The following is a 23,528-nucleotide window of genomic DNA, read 5'->3' as shown; positions in this document are numbered from 1 at the left end:
AGTGACATCTGTGCATTGCAGATTTTGGGGTTCTTGCTTTGGGCTCTGCACAGTTCAGGGTCCTGGGAAGCAGGACAATGAGCTCTGTTTTCCTGTCTTTCCTGGCATGTTTGGAGGAGGCATGAGGCCCCTGGGGAGGCCTCTGGGAGGAGCCCCTCTGCCTTGGGGCACCAGCAGAAAGCCTGAGCAGGACACTCAGCTTGGGCTCCCAGTGCTGCCCCAGCAGGAGCTGCTCTGCCCTCTCTGGGCCAGGGTGCCCCCAGGACTCCGTGGGGAGCATCCCCCAGGGAAACTCAGAGCTCTGAGAAAGGAAAGAAGGAGGCATCACTGTGGGTAGGAGACAAGCCAGGAGCTGGATATAGAGACTTAAATGTCACCAAGTCCTTGCTTAGGGACTGGCACTAACATGGACCCACTGGCTGCTTTTCTCCCTGCAATTATTTTAGAGCTCAAGGAATTAAAATTCACCAAAGCCTTAATTTCTGAAAATTATTAAGTCTGACATAATTTTTCCTTCACAATGTCATTTAGTTGGACTGCCCAACATGTTCCTCCTCCCCAGTGCTGCCCCTTTATTCTTGTATCAAGCTATGAGAAAGAAGGGTCATAACCAGCCCCCTAAGATGCAGATTGCACCTAAGGGTAGCACAGCAGAACCATCCTGCTTTCTTCTATCAGCTCTGCTCAGTATTTAAACAGAGTTATTTAGTTCCCACGGGAGAATTGTACTAGAATAGAGAAAGGCACAGCATGCAGCTATTATTGGGGCAGTGATTGTAATGAGCATGGAAAATGGAACAATATATAACCTATTCTTAATAGACTCTTGGGAGGGTTATCCTCTGCTATTCCTCTGATCCCATATACAGAAATTATTTTTTTTAAATAATTAATAATGCCTTGTTTTTTTCCATTTGTATTGCTCAGTAAACATTAATGGCATTTTCCACAGATGGATTATCCCTGTGCCTGCGCCAGAGTATTTTGAATAAAACTAACTCCCTTCTTTCTCTTCAAGCAGTTGTTTGATGAGAGAACCTGTCCTTTCCAGAAAGGACACTTGACCATGGAAGGTCAAATTTTTCTGCACTGAAGCTGCGGTTGTGTCAGCTGGGAATGCTCTGGAGTCTGTGTGAGCTCCCTGTGTCATCACCACAATTCCTGGTGGATGCTGTGGTGAGATGGAGCCGTGCTGGCCTAGACCTCCTTTACCGTAGAGAAGGTGCCTGAACTCCAAGAGGAGGCAGGCTGGGAAAATGTCCAACTTTCTTGCATGCAGCACTTCATTATGCAATTATCATGAATAGAAATCCTCTGTCCTGGAATGGGAGTTATTAAGCTTTAACTTGGTGGTCACAAATGTATCAGCAGTTTTGAGATCTTCATGCTCTTAAACATGATGCAAAAAATGTATCAGCCTGGCTATGGAATTTTTTGGAGGATTTTTTTCCCTTAATAAAGTGTGTAAGAAGAACATGGGGAAATTGAAGGATGCCCATGAGTGTATCTCAGCAGCTGAAGCAGAGCAGTCAAGCTTAACTCCGTGCAGGTGGGGAGGATGTGAGCCTCAATGCCTTCTGCTCCATGGAAACAGCCTTCCATCAACTTGAAGGCTGAAGCATTGGTGGTGGGAGAGGGAAAGCAGGAATGCCATGGAAACATGTCTGCTTCACTAAGGAACTGCAGTGCTGTTTCTTTTGGTTTTACTCCTAGGTGTGTGCAGTGGGTCATCCCAAAGCAGCTACTAGACATTTTGTTTCAGTTTTGGGAGAGAAATCTGTCCCTGAAAACACTCACTTGTGTCTTTTCTTGTTTTTGATTCCTTGATGCAGTGACATACAAACTGATCCTTGCCATTTCAGACCAGGGCTACACTATGCCCCAGTTAATAGAGTTTTAGTGCTGGGCATGAATTGGGGCCAACATCTCCCCCATGTTAAGAGTAATGTATTTGATTGCACACCCATTAGTAAAAGTTGGGTTTGTGTGCTTTAACTCTTGAGAATTCTGTGCCTTCTTTGTTTTAGGAAGAGTCATCCTCAAGATGTGTTTTCATGCCTATCATGCACCCAGGCTGCAGCCTGGCTGGCGTGGAACCAGGAAGGATGGCACACTTTGTTTCCTGCTAGTCCTGCTCAGCCTTGGGTGCTTACACCATCTCCTCCTCAGCGTTGCTCAGGGTGTGGCAATGACACCTTTCTGGGGCAGGAGCTCTCCTGGTGCACAACCAGTGCAGTTTAAGAGATAAAGGTGTAAAGTGAAGCCCGTGACAGCTTGAGGGATTACGTGGGCCTTTATCAGCCAGAACCTCTCGGAGCGCAAACACAAAAATGTTGTTGACAGACAACTTTCATAAATTGCTTTGTTGAGTGTCAGCTTCACTTCACAGCACTTTGTCACATGCCAGTGCTGACACTTGTGGCAGAACTTGCTGGCGCAGTATGGCACACTTGTCTGTAGCTTTTTCTGCATTTCCTTCCTCGGAAAATCCTTGTGGTCCAAACTGGAGCCATTTTATCAGGTTTTGTCCTTGGTGCATAGGTGAGGGGGGATGTGGGGATGTTTTGCACAGTATGTGCAGCCAGGCCCATGCCAACATCACAATTAAAAATGGGGTGATACAAAATGAATGCTTTCAGTGTACTCATATTTCTGTGACATATTTTCTTCTGCTGGACTTATAATGCTTAAAATCTTTTATAGGAGCATCTGTTACTCAGAGAGCAAAGGTTTGCTGCAGCCTTATGAGAGTTAACAGTAGCTATGGGCCAGGTTAGATGAAAACATCCTTCTTTTTTATCATTCACTTTTCTGTGCTAGGTGTTTGCCCAAAGCCATGCCATCATGGCAAGGAAATTTGTCCAGCTAGTATCACATGCAGCCAGACAAGGGTAGTCACTGTAATGTTAAACTGAGTCACAAAACTTCCTAAATGGTAGCTGCATGTGTGGCTAAAGAAAGAAAAAAAGAAACATCACTCATCAAGACTAACACCAAGCAAGAAGAGCGAGAAGCAATGAAGAGATTGCAAGAACTTCAAAGTAAGCAAAAAAATTCTCTGTGGATTCCCTTTTTCCCTGAAAACTGGGAAGCAGCAGATGGATAATCAACAAAACCCACATCACCTCCTTGAGATAAGGCCTGGGGATAAAGCTTGCAAGGCACTTGAGTAAAAAAAAAATTGCATGAAGCTCTACATGGTATCTACAAGCTGTGGATCCCCTGGATTTTCCCAGGCACCTGGAGGGTTTTGAGTTACCTGGAGCCAAGCAGTTCCCAGTCAGCAGCTGGTGCAGGTGGACACTGTGCAGCTGGGCTGTGCAGCCTCACTGGTTTTTGGGCTGTCGTGATGTCAGGAGTCCCTGCATTACACCATGAGCTGACTTTTGCAGCTTCTTAGAGGTCGGGAAAAAAGCCAGTATTTCCTCAGGGTTTTTATCATGGTTTATGCCATAGTATGTGGCTCATGGTTAAGAAGGGAGCAAGGAAAGTCAGCACTTAATTTGAAGACGTGGCAGAAGACCTGCTCCGAGGTGGTGCAGACACTGGGTGAGAGCAGGAGCAATTGGCTCTCCCTGTGGGCAAACTCAGTGAGTGTCACATGAAAGTGATTAGCTCAAACACCATGGAACAAAGGAGCAGATTATTTTGACATTTAGGCCTGAACATGGCATTTCCAGGGATTCTTGTAATGATTTGGCCCAAGATTATTAACAAGGCAAAAGCCCAGTGGGGGAAGTGGTAAGTGAGTCCCACAATGGAAAATTAGCACATGGTAGGACTGGGTCTGCTGTTACCCACAGCTTTTTGGGGCTTAGCCAAAAGGTGTCCTGCACATAAAGCCACAGCAATTTTTAGTCTCATACTGGAGCTGCTCTAGATGACATCAATACCTTTGGCTAGCTACCATGACTAGGTCCAGAAGAGGCTGGTGGTACCAGGGTGTGTTAGGGGTGTTCTATTCTGTGCTGGTGCTGGGCTTTCCCTGCACTAGGGCAGCTGGAAAATCTGTGGCTCAGTGCCTAAACCATGGTTTGGTGTTTGGTGACTCACACAGTTCAGGACCCTGCTAGCTCAACATACTGGCCTTGAGACTCCATTTCTTTGAGTGTACATGTCTCCAGTGATCCTTTAATTTGGGGTGCACTCTAGTTTGTGAGGGAGATGAAATGTAGACAGTGAATTACATCAGATGGGGCTGGGTGTGTGCTCCCAAGCTGAACATGTGTCAGTGGCCTTGCTCCAGTGTTGTGGGGCTGGAGGGCAGCAGTAAGCCACTCTGATGTGACGTGTAGCACAGGGGGGTGCCTGCTGTAGGTGCAGCATTGGGCAGCAGAGCCGTGGCAAGAGGCTCTTTATTTCAAGGTTTCAGCTTTTCCAAAACACAAAAGGACATGCTTGAAATTCATTCCTTCACACTCATCCTGGGAATCTTCCATAACCTTGAGCTTTGGCTGTCTCTTTGCTTCCCGTATGGAGCCGCTCACCGAGCGCTGACGTGCCCCAACGTCCCCTCGTGTGTGGGGAGGGAGGCTCTGGGGCAGAAGTGGCTTTGCAGGAGCACCGTGGCCAGCCCTGGCACAGCCCTGGCACTGCCAGCAGCAGCCCTGGCACTGCCAGCAGCAGCAACTGTGTGGCTGCCAGCCAGCTGAGGCATTGGCTGGCATGGCACAGGTGTCTCCACAATTCAGGTAGTATTTGGAATTCCACAGGTGCCCGTTATGAGCGATGCAAACACCCACCCAGCCTGTAACTGCAAGGATTTAAGCTGGTTCCCTATGTATAAAGAACTGTTCCCTCTCCAGGCCCTTGGGTGGTTGCTTTTTCCTTTTGTTTTCACCCCTCGCAGGACCTGTGCCCATGGCTGAGCAGCAAAGGCTTCCCAGGCCCTTCATCCAGGGCAGTGCCTTTTTTTGTCACAGCAGCCCCAGCACTGCTGCTGCTGCTCGTGCCTGCAGGCCCTGGCTGCCCAAAGTGGCCAGAGACGAGTTAATGTGTGTGATCTGTAACAGGACGAGTTAACGTGTGTGATCTGTGACAGGACACCTGCCCACGCTGCCCTGCTTCAGTCCCACCCAGCAGCGAGGGTTCACTGCTGACCCCCAACCCACAAGGAGAGAAAGCACCAGCCAGGGAGAGCCTTGCCAGTCCCCACTAAAGCCCTGGTTGCTGCAGGTGGGCTCAGCACTGGGCATCCCTCACCCCACTGCCCTCCTCCTGGCCTTTTCCCACTTGGGAACTCGTTACCTCTGAAGTGCTGCTCCAGCATCTGCAGCCCTGGCACTGGCAAGACTCGTGCCCACACCCAAATCCAGGCTGCTGCAGCATCTCAGGGGCCTCAGACCTTCACAGTGGTAGGGCTGGGGACTGGAGGGGCTTGCAGCCTCTGCTTTGAACATGTGTGGGATGTGTGGAGCCAGAACATTTAGGGAGACCCCAGCTGCTAGAAGGAAATGTCCTCACCCTGGCACAACTGGACAGGCACAACCACCCATGTTCCTCTACACCTGCTCCCTCCTAGGCACACCCTGTCCCCACATCCCTCTTTCCATTGCTGAAATCCTGTTACGCTCTCATACAGCACATGCCTTACCATTCCCATCTGACAGCAAGGATTTCAGCAGCATTTCTTGATCTGTTTCATATTTTAAAGCAAGCAGCTATCCCTCCTGCCCTTTATCTCCTAACTCTACCCTAATAAATATGATTGCTTCATCCTGTGAGACCTGAAAACCCATTTCTGAAATTCCCCTGGCAACTAATACAGTAAAACAAGCATATAAATAATTATGATAAAAAGGCATAAAATGCCAGACTTGGGTCAAATAAACTCATGGAGTGACATTTGCAACAAATAACTACACAAGGTTTGAATGTAGATGGAAAAGGCTGATTAAAGAGTAGCTACTTCATTGCCCATAACTGCCAGGCTCCTAATTCGGGCAGGCCATATTTTACTGATAGCAGAGCAAACACAGCCATAATGTACCCCTACCTTTCCTGCTTTGTGAAAAATCCCATCCATCCCCAGGGAAGCAAGGATGTTAAAAACAGCGGTGTGAACGTGAGGTGAAAGGATAAGACAGAAAGCACACTCACAGGATGCAATTCCCATGTGTTTGTTGCACATCATATGCTAAGTTCAATTTTCCAAAAGCTTTGTTTTATTTTTAAAGGTAACATCTTTATTATTATTATTATTATTATTATATTTATTTGTTATTATTATTATTATTATTATTATGCAGAGATGAGATTTTTTCCCCCTTTGATCACAGAGCAAACAGTTTGCTTTTGAAAATGTTAATGGAGTCCTGATTTAAAACATTTTTCTTCACTTTTTTTTTGTTGTTGTTTTTTAAAACGTTGCAACAGGCAGGATCTGGGTTTCGATTTTCTCGTCCTACACAAAGAAAGATTCTGGAGTTCACACTCCAAGCCACTACCGGTAGGTCCTGCCTTGCCCAGTTGTCATCATCTCAGTGTGGTTTCGCCAGGTGGGGTGGGTAGGTGGGTGGGAGGGGAGGAGTTGGAAGAAGGGAGGGTTTTTGTCAGCTATGTCGAGTCTTGGTTAACAACTTTGCCTCCATTCATGGTTGGTGTCCCTGAACTTTTCCTTGAGCGTCCTTGTTTTTCTCCAATTTCATGCAGCGATGGCTCTCTGTACATGCACACTGCAAACAGAAGAGACTCCCGTTAACAGCCCTGAAGTCACAGACAGTCATGACCATAACAAATTATTTCTTTGTACATGACACTGGATTCCAGCCCCATTGCAAACACACACACACACCCACACTTGCAAAACCCCAGCTGACCCAGCAGCAGATCGTGTTACCAAGCAGGATCTGTTTACTTGCCCTTGCTGCCATTTGCTTCTGTCTCTGTATTCTTTCAAAGGCAGAGAGAAACAGCAGATTGACTGCTCACAGATAAATCTTTCTAAGTTTTATGTGCTTTACAGTTTTTTCATGTTAAATTCATATATATAAAATAAACATTTTAGCTCACAGAGCCATGTACTGCCTTGAGATGCTGATTATCATCTAACAACAGGTTCAAGAACGACCCGGTTCCCAACCCTCGACCTGCAACCAAAGCCCTTGAGAGACCTGAATCAAAACTACACCTGCAGCTGAGCCATGAAGGCTTTCTGGGTGTTGAGCTGTGGATCTGAAGTGGTGATTCAAGCCCATTTGGCTCCATCGGCCAAGAGCCGAGGTCTGCTCTCAGCACTTCCTATTTATTCCTCTGTAAATCAAGCCAGCCAGCCAAGGTCAGGGCTGAGAGCAGACACATGGGATGAGTTCAGTGACAGCAAGTCAGGAGCTGTCCCAGCTTTCTGTGGTTGTCTGGCAGCACCTGAGAACAGGGTGGCTGGAGGGCACCTTCTCTCCAGACCCTGGCTATGCAGTGTGTGTCCTATAAAAATGCACTTGCTGGAGCCCAGACAGCCGGAGAAGGCAATGTCTGCCCAAGGCATGGCTCATCCCCACGTCCTGAGCAGGACAAAGCATTTATCCAGCTCACCATGTGGACTAAGTCCTCATGGCTGTCCTTGTGCCATGTGAGGTGTGCCAGAGCAGGGGCATGAGCTGTTCACACCAAGGAGAGCATCTCTGATGAGCTCACCGCAAATGTGGCAGAGTGCAAATGAGATTGAAAGAGTGAGGCATCTCAAGGGCAGGCACAGTGGAGTTGAGAACATAAGGCGGGTCCAGACTGCAAATGTCATGTCCAGATCTTTGCAAAAATTAGGAAATGAAGAAATGATTGTGTACTGCTTCATTTTGTGAAGTTGTCACATCACAAACAATGGCACAGAGCTCCAACACAGGATAGAGCCTATCAGGGCTTGGTTCTGGGTAATCAACAAGAATAAAACTTTAAAAATTATCTAAAGAAATAAATCCCAGCAATTAGAGGCAGGCTGAAAATGACATTATTGCTCTTGCTTTTACTCCTGCCTAGATAAACAGTCACAGCACTGTGCAACAATACAGGACAAAGATAAAGTGCAGTCAAGTGTGTATTAATAGGAGGGATATTGAATTGAATATATGAGCAGTGAAAAAATATTACTTTTCCCATAGAGTATTTTTCATGCAAGGCTTTCAAAGCAGTTTAAACACAGACACAAACACACACACACACACACACACACACACACAGACACACACACACTGGTCCTCCCAGCAAGGCTGAAAGGAGGTAATGCTCTGCAAACTGTTACTGCTACTGGAGCCATTTTTTTTTTCATGAAAATTAGAAAATAAAAAACAGAAAATGAAGGAGTTATCCCATGGGTCTGGGCCAGGATGCCCATCAGGTCCAGACAATGGATGTTGTCTGCATGCTGCAAGGACAATGTGTAGCATGGCAGCAACAGATGGAAAAGGGCTCTCACATCCCCTTTCAGTCCTGAGCTGCCTCACACCTTGGGGAATGTCACTCAACAACGTGGTGATGGCGAATTTGCCTGTTGTGGTGAAGTACCCAATAAAATCCTAAAGAAAATATGAAATGGTTAACAGCTGAGGAAAACCTGTGCCCTTGTGATTTCTCACCCTGAGCTGCAGAGTCTTTGGATAGCACTGAGGGTGTGCTTCACTTCTGTGACTCACCTTATTCTCGGATGTGATGTTTGCCGAGCAGAGTTATGTATTTGTGCCAGTCTTGTCCCAGTGCCACTGACATTCCATACACTAAGTTTTGTCTCAAGTGCACTGTTGCCTTCATCCTGACCTCTCTGGTCCCAAGCTGGAGCTGGAGGGACCTCCACGAGTTCTTCCCCCAGAACCAAGCTCATCTCAGCCACACTCATCCCCAGTAACCCATCAGGCTGGGCCAGATGCTTAACCACAAGGACTGAGCCCAGGTGAATGCTGCAGCAGCACCATGGCATGCTGCCTTTCCTCAACTCTCTGCCTCTCACCATGGCCTTTGGGCAAAAACCTTGAGCTGCCAACAAGGTCCACAGAGTAAAGAATATAAACCAGACAACTGAAATAAACAACATTTGCAGCTACAAATGAAGGAAACCCTGTATCTGGCAAGCAAATAGAGCAGAAATTATAAATTTTAATCTCCCATTCTAGTGCAGGATACAAATACTGACGTGGGGCATGGCTGGAGACTGCTCACACTGAGCTTTTCAGACAGAGCTGTCAAAGCCTCTGTACCAGACAGTCTGTGCCAACAGCCCATGCCAGAAAATCTGTAGCATATTTTCAGTATTCAGATACACCTACAGGATCAGCGCATGCAGTACTTACATGGCATCATGCACAAGAGCTGCCTGGACATTCTCCTACTCAAGAGGCTTGTGCACATATGCTGAGCTGTGGCCGTGGCTCAGCAGGGGCTGTAAACCCCCTGCACTGTGGCACAGGGGTGTGTACACCTACATCTGCACAGGCACAGGGCTTCAAGGACAGCCCAACATGTTGTGCAACACAGGCTCTTGGACTGCAGCTTGTTCCTCTTTGTACTGAGGCAGTCTGAGCGTGACTCACGCAGGGAGATGTTAGTCATGGACTGGGGAGGGGGTGTTTGCAAACGGACTCTTGTGAGTCCCCAGATCTTCCCAGCTTTGAAAGTACATCGCTGGGCTCCAGGACTTGCGGCACTCACTGGCAGGTCTCTTTGGGATCCCTCTGTGTGTATGTGTGTGTAGACACACTTCCCTGTCACCTGCACTGAGGTAAAGCAGCAGCAGTGTGACAGTCATGCCCAGGCACCTGGGAGGTCTGCTGGAGCACACAGCACAAGGAACTTTGGAAGGATGAGCAATTCAGCTAGAACAAGAGTTCCCTCCCTGCTTTGCCTTGCTTCTCCCACCCACCCACACCCACACACCAAGCCAAATACAGCCCTTAATGTCTAGAAACCAAGCTAATGCTTCGGAGTTTCAATCAGATAATCAGCTCCTATGCCCCAGATTCCAATCAACACATCCATATTCATGCTTTAATTGGAAAGTGCTGTTAGCTTGATCTGCTGAAGAGCTGCAGGCATTAATGGAAGGGGGTGAACACAGTGGAGCTGTGCCCATGTCTGGTTCTTGTGGCTTTTGATTCCCTGCTCCCCTGTGAAGCAGCAATGCCCACCACTCACAGGCACAAGGGAAAATTTTGCACAAAGAACAAACTCACCAATTAGGAGGGAGACTACGGGTACAAGTGAGGAGGATGGGGGTGGCAGGGACCATACTTCCTGAAGGCAAAGGCGTGGAAGGGGCTGCCTGTCACCCAGAAACAGCTCAAACTCTTGCCTACATGCTGGCACAGGATCACACTCTCATTTCTGTTTCCCAGACACGGCACTGGCACATCACCCACATGATGACACTGAAATCACCCTGGGCATCAGGGACTGCCTGAGTTTGGGAAGCATCATTTTGCATCCTGACCCTAGCATTTCTCACTTGGCATCGCTGCAAGCTGAGGAGGTTCAGGGGATGCAACAAACTCCATTTCCTTTCTCTAGAATATGGCAAAAAGCCTATTAAGCACATTAGATATTTCTCATGTATCCATCTTCATTTTGTGTCTTTTTCTCAGACTCTTGCGAGTCAGGAGGAACCAAAACTTTTCTAAGCTGCTGTTCAGCAGGTGGGCAGCCCTGCAGGATCACCATGTGCCCAGTGGTGCTGGGCTGGATCTAAGCAGCACATCCTCTGGTAGCAGCCCAGAGCAGGCTCCTTGCCTGGAGCTCTAACTCTGGGTGTTGGTATCTGCCCGAGTGATTGTATTTGTCAGTGCTTCGGTGCAGGGAAACAATTGCCTGAGCAGCAGCACTCAGGGGCACCAGGGAGTGAGTGATTAGGAACCCTCGTTTTCTGCCTTTAAGTACAGTGTTCTAAATCCCAGCTGATGCTTTTCAGAGGTATGTGAGCTCATGTCTATCTGGTGTGAAGACAGACATGTAAAATGCGAAGGATTTTGCCAGGTGGAATCACACTTAGCTCAGATAAGAAAGGCAGCACAGGATGGCAAAAAGCCAAGCAAAAAATTGTGATGGTTAAAATAATCCCATTTGCCATCTAATAAGATGATCAAGAGTCTGATAGATGAACAAGTGTGTTAGTGTGGCATAGAAAACATACCAAAGCCTGCCCACCTGGAAGACAGACCCAAGAGAGGAGCTGTGTTAGCAAAGACTTATAGAGTGTGGAGATTTTGAGGTTTGATTTTTTAAGAATACTTTTTAGGATGTTGGGAGAGTAACCTTTTATACAGGCAGGTAGTAACAGGACAAGGGAGAATGGTTTTAAATTTAAAAAGGAGAGGTTTAGGTTAGACATTAGGAAGATATTTTTCTCTGTGAGGGCAGTGAGGCACTCCCACAGGTTGCCCAGAGAAGCTGTTGATGCCCCATCCCTGGAAGTGCCCAAGGCAAGGCTGGATGAGGTCCTGAACAGCCTGATCTGGGGAGGGCGGCATCTCTGCCCATGGCAGGGGATTGGGACTAGATGTTGTTTAAGGTCCCTTCCAACCCAAGACTTCCTATGACTCTATGCTCTATGTATTAAGGTGGCATCTTTGAAGACTTTTCATGAGGTCTACTGCATTTTCCTAGTCAACAGTCTTGTACTTCTTTACAGCATCTGAGGACTCTGCCTTAAAAAAACCTGTGTGTTATTTCCCTGAGGAATGACACTGGGAAGGATCTGACTCCTTGGATATTCATCAGTGGTAATAAATGGATCCAGACTATTCATTAACAGGTCACCTTTGTATCTGAGACATGTTCACATCATGAGGGCTGAAGCACCATAAATTCAGAGTTAGGGACTGCTCTGCTGACTTGAAGGACGTTTTCTGCTTCTGTGGCCAGATTTGCCACCCTAAATGTTTTCTAGTTTGGGCCAGGAGAGAGAGAAAATGTAACTCTTTGGGAGAGTTACATTTGGAAATTATGTCTTCAAGAAGAAGGAAATATGAATAACAGAGCACATCCACAGTAAGCATCTGATAATATTCCTACTTAAATGACTGGAAACTTCTCACATTGAGATGGATTTGGATATTTAGAAGAACAAGAGACACTGTGGATGGTAGGATTGTTCCAGAACTAATCATTAGAGACACTTAAAGAGACTGAAATTTCTCTAAAAGATTGCTTGTTGTCCAAATGACAATTATACTCAAGCTCATTTCTTGTGCAGTCTAGTTCAATCTTGATGTCTTCCCTTTAAGGTTCATTTAGCTCGAATAATCAGTGATCAGAAATAAAAATATCAAAAGAAATGTGTGGCGTATGTGTGTTTTGAAGCAAAACTGGCACCACACAGTACATCAACTGCTGCCTACCAGGCTGTTTGCCTTGGCTTTGCCTGTGCACAGATGGGAGAAGAACTTAACGTCTCCCCTGTTATTACTCAGTAAGTTTTTTGTGCTTTCATATTGATTAAGCTTAATCTTATTTCCAAAAACAAACAAATCCTACCTACACTAAACTAAAAAAAAAAACTCCTACCGACCCAAAACTTTTCCAGTTGGTATCTATTGAATTTTGTACAAAATATCTCCAGCCTCCTGCCAATCTACGTGAGTCAAAACACTCTGAGTGTTTAGCACAGCAGAAAGCCATAGCTGCTAAAAGCCATAGATAACACACATCCATACATAGATACCACTGTGCATATATGCATATGTGCTCCCATGAGTATTCAGAAATTATCTGTGAGGTTATTTCTTATTTATGTATAAGTTTACTGTCCATTTGCAATGTCAAGGAGACTTCTGAATTCAGAGAGCAGGATGAAGTAATGGGAATCAAATTAGCTTAGGGAGCAATCTGGGATTTTTCTGTTTCCCTTCCCTGTGAACCCTTTCTTCACTAAACTTCTGTATAATTTTTCTGTACATCAGAAACAACAGGGAAGTTTCATCTCAGATATAACTGCTATTGAGTGGTAGGTGAAGTGATTCCTAGCAATGGATGTGACACTTCTCCTTCCCAGGGGGAGCAGATTCCTCCTTGCACACATTCCTGTGTCAGCCATCACGGGACAGGGCTAATGCTGGTGGTGGTATCCAGCAACAGGAAACCTGGGGGTGTGATTGTGGATGGAAGCTGCAAAGTTCCTGTGGATGGAAGCTGTGTCCTGAATAAACAGCAAAGCCCACACACTGGGGCAAGCCACAGCATTCTGCAGAACCGACATGCAAATACAGCAGGAGAGTGCTTTGAGTATTTCCTTGGAGTCATAACAAAGAGAAAGAAGCTGTTAAAACAGGGTAGGAATTGCCCCTTTTCTGTAACATCTCTGCTTGCAAGCTCTGCTCACGGGGACTTTGATGGATGCGGTGCAGAGAAGTCATGTGGAGACGAGCGCATTTTACTCCAACCCTCCCCACAAGCCTGTGCTACCTACAATGAATCTCAGGCTTGGGAACAGAGTCCTCCGTCTGGAGTCACAGTCCCAGACAGCTGAATGCTTTGGGAAGCTGACACGTGCCTTGGCTTGGGAGACTGCCAGCTCTTTGATGCAGCAGTGCTCACAAAGCCTGACTGCAAAGCATGTGGAGGAGGGAAGGAGTGGAGGAGCCCTTAATTTGGCTGCCAACTTCCAAAGCGCTCACTGCTCCGGAGGTTATGTGACAGCTGTGATTGAGGCAAGTGTGGGAGGATGCAACTGCGGGAAAGGGAAGCTCTCAGGCTGGGCTGGGTTATTCAAAATGAAAGCCAGAGCGGCATTTGCTGAAATGAGATCTCTGCTGCGGGTCAGGCAGCTCTGTTCAGGCAAGGCTTTCCACGAGGAGAGCCACAGGAATGGCCTAGTTTAATGAATGCAGAAGGAACTGTTGAGCTGTTCAGCAGATGCCGTGCATGCTAGATTAAAAAAGAAGCCTGGATTCAGAAGATACCACTGATCAGTGCCAACGCCCAGCCAGGCAGAGAAGAAATACCAGGAGGAGCTGGAAACCCAGCTGTGAAAGCTGGTGCTGGTAAAAGACTCTTCTTGCGGTCCAGGCAAGAGAGAAGCTGGTGACCAACCCCATGCCTGAAGCAGGCCCTGTTCCTTAGCAACACACAAGGGCTTAGGGTACCAATCCCACTAATGCCTCAGATAAACAACAAAGGGCTCCTGGCTGCTGAGAAGCTGCTGAAAACATGCACAGGACAAGCAGCTCCAGGTCATTCTCTGCTCTTTCAACATTTCCATTACCTGTGCAAAGCCCACAGATACTCTGGGAATGCTGCACTGAATTTCCCTCATGCTTTGCTTCAGATGGTCTTTTCCTTACACTCACAACCTCCCACCCCTGAGCTGGGAAGGTTTTAAAAAGGCCATTGCTGTGTGGAGTGAGCTGTGGCCTCCACCACTTGTGAGTGGTACCTGTTAGGGGAGCATCAGTTCAAACCTTCTCCCACAGCCAACATGGAGTGGTGAGAGGGAGCACAGAGTTGTGCAGCCAAGGCCAGCTCCAGGCTACTGTGTCCCTGAAGGAGACAAATGGCAGGACAAAGATGGAGTCAGACAGGCATACCTAGTTTGGGGATCAAAAAGTTGTGCTTTTCCCAAGCAAGAGATAAGAAGTGCTGTTTCCAGAATCAAGTTAGTACCTGTTAAGTACTAGGCTTATCACACACTATCTCTCCATTTATTAGGGGCCAGCCCATAAAAAGCAAAATGTCCTGGCAGGAGCCTGAGGCACACTTCAGAGTGTACAGGCATCAGCAGGAGGGCAGAACTTCAACTCCATGACTTTCACTGAAGCCTCACACTGTGATGAAGGCATATGGCATGACAGCATCCCATCTAACTTGGGACAACAACTTTACCCCCCAGTGAGTAACTAGGATGTCTTTACATATGAGGAAAAACAGATTTAATCTCAGGCTAGACATATAAAGAACATCCACAGCTGTGCTGATAGGACCCATTTTTCTTCTGTTACTATGAACGCAGTGCCAAAGTCTAAAATCAGGTGAGATGTATCCTGTCTCTACTGACTCTATATGGGACTGGAAATCTACTGAAATACACTGGCAAAATCCTCTGAGAAGACAACACTGTGATCACTGCTGCATCACATTCCTTTGGAACTGCTGGCTGCTTTTCTTTAGCAGTAATTTGTGTGGCTGGGCTTTTAAATTCATCCTTTAGCACCCCAAAGCTAAGAAACCCCTTTGAGGCTAGAAGGAAGCAGAGGAAATGCTAACAGTGCAGCCTAGCACTTACCTGAAGTGCTACCAACATTTCTTCTTGCTTTCTGGACTCGAAGCCAAACACCTCCACCCAGGAAACCCCAACTCTGAAGTTGTTACCTCCCCCTACCCAAACCCCACTGAGGGAGAAAGTGGGCAGATTCCATACCTTCAATGGGTTTGGGTACAAAATGTGATGAGGGTTTGGTTTTTTTCACTCGGTTTCCCTTCATAATTTGACCTTCTTTATTGAGTCCCAGGAACCACGCTCGTCCCGATTCTTGCTGCCGGTACAGCGTGGAAGAATAAATAACGTAGTAGTTTTCAAAGACAGATTCTTTAAATTTGCACTCTGGTGTGAAAACATCCTGCAGTAAGAGAGAGAAAAGAAGGAAAAGCAATGGAAGAATTAATAATCATTGATCTTCTAAATTAGGCATCACTGAGTGATACACAACAGTCATGCACTGCAGTTAGCAACAGAAAACAACAGGCACCAGCAATGCCAGCTCCCAGCCGTAACACCCATCCAGACAACTCCCAGCTGAAAGGCAAGGCTGTCCTTCCCTGGCAGAGCTGTGCTTTGCAAAACAGCCTACAGTGAACAGGCATGAAAAATGTGCAGGAAAAGTCAGAAACTTGCCAGGATTTAGACTTTAATACTAAGCAAAAGAAAGAAAAAGAGAGCTGAGAAGCAGAGACAGCCTTGCCGTTCCTGATGCCTTCCCCTGGCTTTGCTCATACCTTCCCTGTGATGGGCAAAGGTACAATGCTACAATGCTTGTTGTCTAAGATATTGAAGTTTCTTCAAATTCTTAGAGGCAAAAGGCAGTTTATTGAACCATTTAAGAGGATTCAAAGAAATGAGGGTACAAAAGCAAGTAAACCATTTAATTTCAAAAGCGGTGTAGGGAAATGCTGGCACAAAGCCTGGAAATCTTTCAATAAAGAGAAAGAAGTAATTTTCAAGATTTCTGGCATAAGTATTTCTGCAGGCACCGAGAAGCATTTCCACACCTGCCCTGGAGCAGAGCACATATGGATCTGTCTAGGACATCCCCTAAGCCTGTGATGTCTGTGGGAGTGGCTGTGCCATTGCCACTTGCCCTGGCTTTGCATGAAGTCTCCAGGACGAAACTACACTCAGCTATGGACCAGTACTTGTTATGTCCCAGTATTCAAGATTTTCAGAACAGAGAAATAGTAAACCTCTTTTAAAAGATCTGGCTGGCCAGGGGATTCTGTAACAGTGCGCTCCCCAACCTTCTGGGAGTCATATGTGGTTGTTTGTGGGTTGGGTTTTGTTCCCAGACTTTGAGATTGAGCAGAAAATCTATCCTGGCCAAACAAATTCTCCCACTAATTTTCTAAAAACCATTCTTGCAAAAAAAGTTCAAGCCACAATGAAAATTCATTTTCTGAAGCAAAACTGTTTCAGCAAAAAAAATCCCTTCTTACAGGTCCCAGACATGGCATTTCTGAGGCCTGTGAGTGAAGGCAGATGCTTCTACAGGCAAGTGATGCTCCCTCCCAAACCTTAGCCACTCCCAAGTCTTTGGGAGCTCCTCCAGCCTTGCCAATGCAAAACCCATGACCAACATCGACCAAAGCATCTGGAGTAATGCCACGTGTTTACTGCAGACCTTATTTAAGAGCAAACATTCTGAGCATTCAGCAACACTCAGGAACATGTTCCCAAGAGATCTGGGGGTTATATAAAGTGTTGCTGGTGTGACAATAAATCCAGTGTGCAACAGACCTGCAGAGACTGGCAGGCTTGAAGCTACAGAAGATAAAGCACAGCAGAAAGCACAGAGCTGTGCTGCACACGTGAATTTTGCATCAATCATTAGAACCACCCAGGTAAAAATACCATCAGCAAAACGGGCCTTTTTGCCTTATCTGAGGGAGTCCTTCATGCCAGAGAAGTAAATATTTTTAAAAGAGAGTGAAACAAGTTAAGAGAGATCTAGATGACTTGGAGCATTATAAAATGGTGTTTGAAGTAGCTTCCCAAAAGAACAGTGTTTAAGCATTCCTTAATCTGCCCTTTATCTCCAGGCTTTGGCTTGCCTGGGAAGGCGCAGCTCACCTGGGAGCTGGGTTTGCAGGAGCTGCCTCTGAACTGCTGGCTTGGGGGCACTCCCTGGCACCAGGCCCAGCCAGGCAGCAGCTCTCAAGCCAAACTGGACAACTCAATCCCCTTTCCCATGCCTTCATTACCCCATCAGTAAAAGCTGATCACGAAAATTCCCTTTAGGGGGACGAAAAAGTTGGTGGGCTGTGAAAGACAGCTCCCAACTTTGACTTAAAACATGGAACTAAGACTATTTTCAATGAAGAAGGAATATAAAAGCTAATGCATTTTGAAAACGTAGCTTCACAAAGAAAAAAAAAGATATTTTAATTAGAAGTTATTGCAAGTTAAGTTTTCAGCTCAATATCTATTTTAAAATTACTGCAGTGTAATATTTTATGACATGCAGCAGTAGTTCATAAAAGCAGATGCTGTATTGTATACCCACTTGTACCAATTATCTCACAAAATTCTTATATTATTTTAAAGCAAATGCATGTAAAGACATCAAAGTAATGAAGATTTTAAGAAAATAAAGAAAAATCTATTGATTTCCTTTAAATGTTTACACTCCCCCACAAGCAAAGAAAAGCATCCCATTTGTTTTGTGACTTGGCTGGTTGATTCTTCATCTCCCGTAAGTCAGTGGAAACAGCACTTCAGGATTTGAACCATGGCAACACTACTATGAAACACCCCAGCTCTGTCCATTCAGCAGCCTAGAAACCCAAAGATTTGACAGCTAACTTCTAGTTAAATAATACTGGGTTTACCCACTATTACCCTCCTTCTTACGTGCATCATGTCACCTGCAACAGCTGTGCCAGGTGGAGACAGACACCCATGGGACACTGCTCATCCTGCCACAAACTGACACATCCCAGGGTCCTCACAGGTCTGAGCAGCAGAAATCTCTGTGGGCACTACCATGGACTTGACACAAAGAGCAAGAGGATGAAGAAAGAACCAGCTGACTGGAGAGGAGACAGGGCAGAGGAGCAGGACTGGGGCCACTATCCCAAGAATTGCCCGAGGATTTTTAGAGTGTCCTCTAAATCTCATGACCATGCAAACCCTTATGTTTTTCTTCACTGGTGTCTTCTTGGTGCCCCACAGCCAGCCTTCAGCTAGACTGCATCATTTAGTTTCATCACACACCTTTTGCTGTCAGCTTTGGGGCTACCAATAACAAAAGGCTATTGGGATATTTACGGCAGAACCTCTCTACAAGCTTCACTGTCAAAATTAATTGTGCAATTATGCTGAATCAGGTGGGAACTACTGTTTCAGTTGTCTTAGGCTGAGATGAGCTGAGAAGAAAGACAGACGTGCAGGTGAGCACAACAGACTGCACAATAGCAAAGCAGTTTGCAGCAGCCACTGCTGCACAGACAGAAATCTGAGATAACAAAAGGTATTTTTAAAAAATTGCTGATCTATTCACCAGACCTCTGGGTCATGCACAATTTAGGCGTTTTTTATTTGTTTGATTTTGTTTATAAGAGAAATTAACAGTTGATGAAATGCGCTAGATGGGCAGACCTGGAGTCCAATACTTTCTCTTCATCTCAGATCAAGAGTGAGTAAACACAACAAAGGGATCCTCAGGCTGTGCTCCCCAGGTGCTTCTGATAGGACATAAGGACATCCTGCCCCAGAGATAATGCTGGGGTCATGAGCACCACTTCATGTCCTCACTTGCTGCAGGGACCTTTGAAAACAGGGTTATAACAAGTCCCACTCAATTAATTTTTCAACTCTCTCCTTGATTGAAATGGCATGACCAGGTATAAGACAGGTGGCTTCCATCTTTTAATCACCATTTTCAGTCTTTAAACAAAGAAATAAACAGTGACTCTATTTTCTGCACAAAGTCCACTGAGGACCCCTGTCAGGACTGTCATGAACTCAGCTCATTCAGAAAGCCCATCAGTTCTTCTCATTAAAGAGAATGCTTGTGATTTGTAGAAAAAAAAAAGATTCTCTAAATTTAATTGAATGTGAAATATGCCTTTGACTGAATTATTTTTGCATACAAAGTAAATAAATACATTTATTTGTTTACCAGCTGGAGATTTAGAGCCTGAGGTATTTTTTAAAGTGTCTACAGATATTACTGAAAGTGGCTTGGAAAAGCAGTTCTTTTTAAATTATTAAATTAAAAACTTGTATGAAATATTTGCAAAAAAAAACCCATTAGTAATTTACATGCAAAATGGTTAGCATCTGCTTGCAACTTGTATTTTGCATCTCAATCCAGTCCCTTTGAACAAAAGGCAATTGTATTAAGAAGAGTAATTAGATTTGCTTTGAAAAAACAAACATAGGTCTGGTTTGTGCTAACTGCAGTTTTACTGGAAATTTCACAGTCTAAAAAATAAAAAACCAACACAGTAGCTATCACACTCACACAGGAAAAAAGGGAGATCACATTCAATGATACCTGGAACCAAGAGGAGCTAAATGGATGCATCTGCCACTGGGGGGATTCGGTGTGCCAGACCTGCGCAGGGAGGGTCTGAGGTACCACAGATTGCCCCAGAAGTTATTTCTGGGTTAGAAAACCAAGATGTTTCATTTATCCCTGATCCCAGTAGTGTCTCCTGCCATCTGTAGATGGAAATATGGATGTGACTTTCAGGCACAAGCCAATCTCTGCATCACTTGAGCTAGTTTGGTTCTTCTGGGAGATGGTGCGAATGTCTGGGCCCATCTATCTCTTACCACAGCACAGAATGGCAGTGGCTTGTGAGAGGGCAGATTTTTTTTTTCTAATCCACCTCAGCTGTCACCTAGCCTGGTCAGGTAGATCTAATCCAAACTCTTTGAACACAGTAAGTTTGACTGGACCCTCCTTTGCATTTCTGTAAAGCCAGAGAAGTTCCACAGACATCAGTGCAGAGGCACTGCTGTCAGACCTGTGGGCACAAATCTGCAGGGCATTCAGCAATGCACTGACAGCCTTGGAGATCTCAGCTTCTTCAAAAAATGTCACCTCAACAGTGCTGTAGCCCTGGTGCAGTCACAGTGCTGCCAGGGCAGTGGACAGCCCTGGTGCTGCTGAAGAAGACAGTGCCAGCCCCTGCCATACCAGCCTGGGAGCATCTCTGCCACTGAGCATCCTCAGCCAGGAGGGGCAAAATAAAGGGTCCCCAGTAAGCAACAGCATGGTGCATCTGGATTCTGGTCACGAGAGCCAGCAATCTGCTCCCCAGAAACCCCTGGTGTCCCCAGATCATCAGAGAAATGGTGACAGGTTTCCATATGCAATGCTGAGGGAAAGCCAGCAGGAAATTGTCACAGGCTGCTGTTGTATTCAAACCCAGCTGCTCACTCAGCCTCCCCCCAGACTGGGCAGCTTTGTTCATACTGCTCACCATTTCCCTACAAACATTCCCAAAATTGCCGGATAAATAAAGATGTCTTTTTTTTTTTTTTCAAGATCTCCTTTTATTATAACCCAAAGGAGAACAGCAAATACACACATCCACTAGCAAACCTAATGACTTAATAAATTTAGTCACTGAAACTAGCAGCAATAAAAGAAAAAACCCATTCTGCAAGTAGTTTGTGCCACAGTTTAGGAAAGGGATGTTAATTATGAGTGTTGAAATATCTAACTAACACACTCCCAGAGTAACAGTTTTCCTTTGTTTACAGCACTTATGGGTTTCTCTTTTACATTCTACACAATTACAGAGTCAGACCTTCAGATGGGATAAAAGCACTAAACTGCACCATAGTCTATGGCATGGCAAGGCTTCCCTCCCAGAGAATCTGGCTGAGGATACTTACTGATGTTAGTGTTAATACTTAAGAGGTCATAAACTCATTTAAAACATATTAAGTAGGAATCATAAATATCAGCACAGCTATCAGCTGTGGCACTTCACTGTTGTTGCGGAGGCAGAGCATGGAATGATTGGATTGTGTTCACTTGTCTGTGTAAGCACTGTTCCATCCCAGGGAAAAGGATGGCACTAGAGAAGAGCATCTGTTTTATGGTACTCTTTACCCAGTAAAGCCCATTCTACATTCCCCACTGACCTCAGTTAAGGCAGGGTTTCATCAACCATCCTCTGATGCTAACAGCACTGAGAAATTCAGCATTGAAATCAATATGGATGTGCAAGACGCTGGATTCTTGAAGACATTTGGGCTTCCAGATGAAATGCAAATGCCCAACTCCCATTTAAACCCCTGAAAGCTTAGAGACTATGTTTTTGAATATCTGGGAATTTGTGACCACAGACCTCATACGACAGCACCTGATCCTGGCGTGCTCTTATTGCCAGGACAGGTCTTTAACCACAGAGGTTCCATTTGCAGGGTAAGCCTTGTGCAGAGCCCAGCAGCACTGCCACAGGCAGAGATGCCTTGCACAGACTCCAATGTGGTTCAGTGCCCACCTGCCTCTGTGCAGCTTCTCCCCTGACCTAGGGTTGCATCTGTCTGGAAATGCTTGAAGATAATTGTAGCTGAGCTCTCTCTTGGCATGTGATCAAGAACCGCAAATGTGCATCCAAACTTTACATCTCATCACATCTTTGTCCAGATGGCAGGTGATATTCTACTCTTCACACTCCACTCTTCCTCCCCCTTCTAGCTCCATAAGAGATTGGTGACAAGTCTTCTTGGTGGCCTTTTAGAAGTAGGAGAGAGCAGATACATTTTAAAATAACAAGCTGCTACATGGGAGTGTACAGTGTGGCAATATGGTATCTGAAAGCATTCTGACTCCGCCTGGACCATCTGTGGGCTGGAGGGAACACATTTTCAAATAAATCATCATCCATGCAGGTCTGTTCTCCAGCTCCCGGAGCTGGGAAGCAGCATTAGCAAGTCACCTAACTTACTGCCTCTGAAAATTTAACTAGAGGGCTATCTGCCCTCACTTTTGTGGGAACTCTCTGTACTCAAGGTAAATAATTGTTCAGCTGACTTCCCTTTAAAACACCTACACAAGAAGTGGAGTGCAGATCTGCTAAGTCTTGTGAGCTGACCCAATATTCCTAGACAGGCAAAAAAACCCAAGTGCTGGACAAGCCTCTGTAATTAGGCTGCCGGTCTTTATTTGCAGACAAAGGTTGTCCTCAAGCACCTTTCAGTGTTCAAGGACTGATTAAATTATTCACGTCACCCTCACCGAGGAATGCTGGAGACAAAGGTGTGATTGCAGCATGGACATGCCCAAGGTGTCCTGCAGCAGCAAGGACATCTGCCCACAGAGCAAAGCACTCAGCAGAGTATTGACCAAAGCCCGTGGTAGGTTCTGCCAGACACTGAGCTCTGTTTCACCCCAGATAAACCAGTTACCTCGACTGCAGTGAGCACACACAGATCCACACAAGCCACAGGCTCCCTCTGGCTACAAAGCAAATGAGTTTTGGGGATCCTAATCCAGACCTGTCCACCCCACCACAGCTCAGTGGTGTTCTTTTGCTTTTAGCTCCTGGCCTGCCCATTGTGCGGGCACATTTGCAACAAATACTTCATAAAGTGCCCAAATTCACTGCATTGGCCTTCGGTGAGCTGCTCGCGCACGCAATCCTCGCAGGAAGACAGCTTTCAGCTTAATGATTGCTGACAAGAACATAACTGGGGACGACTCTTCCAGCCAGGCTGCTCACTTCCATACCTCCCTGGAGAGCCCAGAGGGGCTGGATGAGAACAGGCTCCGTCAGTCAACTCTGGGTACCAATGACTGCACAGCTCTGTGGGCAGTGGGACCTGCAGAAGGCAGCACATCGAGCTGCTCACCCACGTGGCACACTGAGCAAGGCACATATTCTGCCCTTTGCTTCACTTTTTCTCAACAATGGACCCCAAATTCAAATTCATGGTTGGGCAGAGTAAATTTTCATCCCTTCTTTTTAAAATATAAGGTATATTTAGGATTTACTTGACTGATTTGGTTTTTAATTTTGGATTTTATTTCAAGCTGGAATTTTAAAGCCTCTGAAAGTTTGGGCTGCTATGAACTGGAGTAGTGATCACAGCACAGCTCACTCATGTGGCATTTGGCCCATCCAGAGCAGCACTGCTCTTCCAGGAAAGCAACTGCTTCCCACGAAACGGGTTTCCTAACACCATTGTCCCTGGTATTGCATTTCTGGCAGCATGGGGATCTGGTGACACCCCAGGATAATTTCTAACTGGGGAATCCCAACTCATCTATTGTCTTCTCTACATTCTGTTTTCCTGACAAAGTGTCTGAAATTGCTAACAATGTTATCAACTCTGCTTACTCCAAAACACCATCCAGAAATATATTTTTGCTTTCAGACATAAT

At 45.8% G+C, this 23,528-nt stretch overlaps 1 protein-coding gene across 3 annotated transcripts in view; it reads right to left on the bottom strand.

Moving 5' to 3' along the window:
• Positions 1–6,471: 6,471 nt before the first annotated feature.
• The window catches only part of FGF12 (fibroblast growth factor 12), a 219,791-nt gene continuing 202,734 nt past the window's right edge, over positions 6,472–23,528 (bottom strand). For all 3 annotated transcript variants that reach the window (XM_038145295.1, XM_038145296.1, XM_038145294.1), the window contains 2 exons: positions 15,329–15,527; positions 6,472–6,674 (listed from right to left, as the gene is read on the bottom strand). In XM_038145295.1, coding sequence (XP_038001223.1) covers positions 6,556–6,674; positions 15,329–15,527 — 318 coding nt within the window. In that variant the 3' untranslated portion in view covers positions 6,472–6,555. The remainder of the gene's footprint in view (positions 6,675–15,328; positions 15,528–23,528) is intronic.

The sequence above is a fragment of the Motacilla alba genome, chromosome 9 (genome assembly GCF_015832195.1).
Source record: "Motacilla alba alba isolate MOTALB_02 chromosome 9, Motacilla_alba_V1.0_pri, whole genome shotgun sequence".
In the NCBI taxonomy this organism is placed as follows: domain Eukaryota; kingdom Metazoa; phylum Chordata; class Aves; order Passeriformes; family Motacillidae; genus Motacilla; species Motacilla alba.
This window is presented reverse-complemented; position numbering and strand designations above follow the sequence as displayed.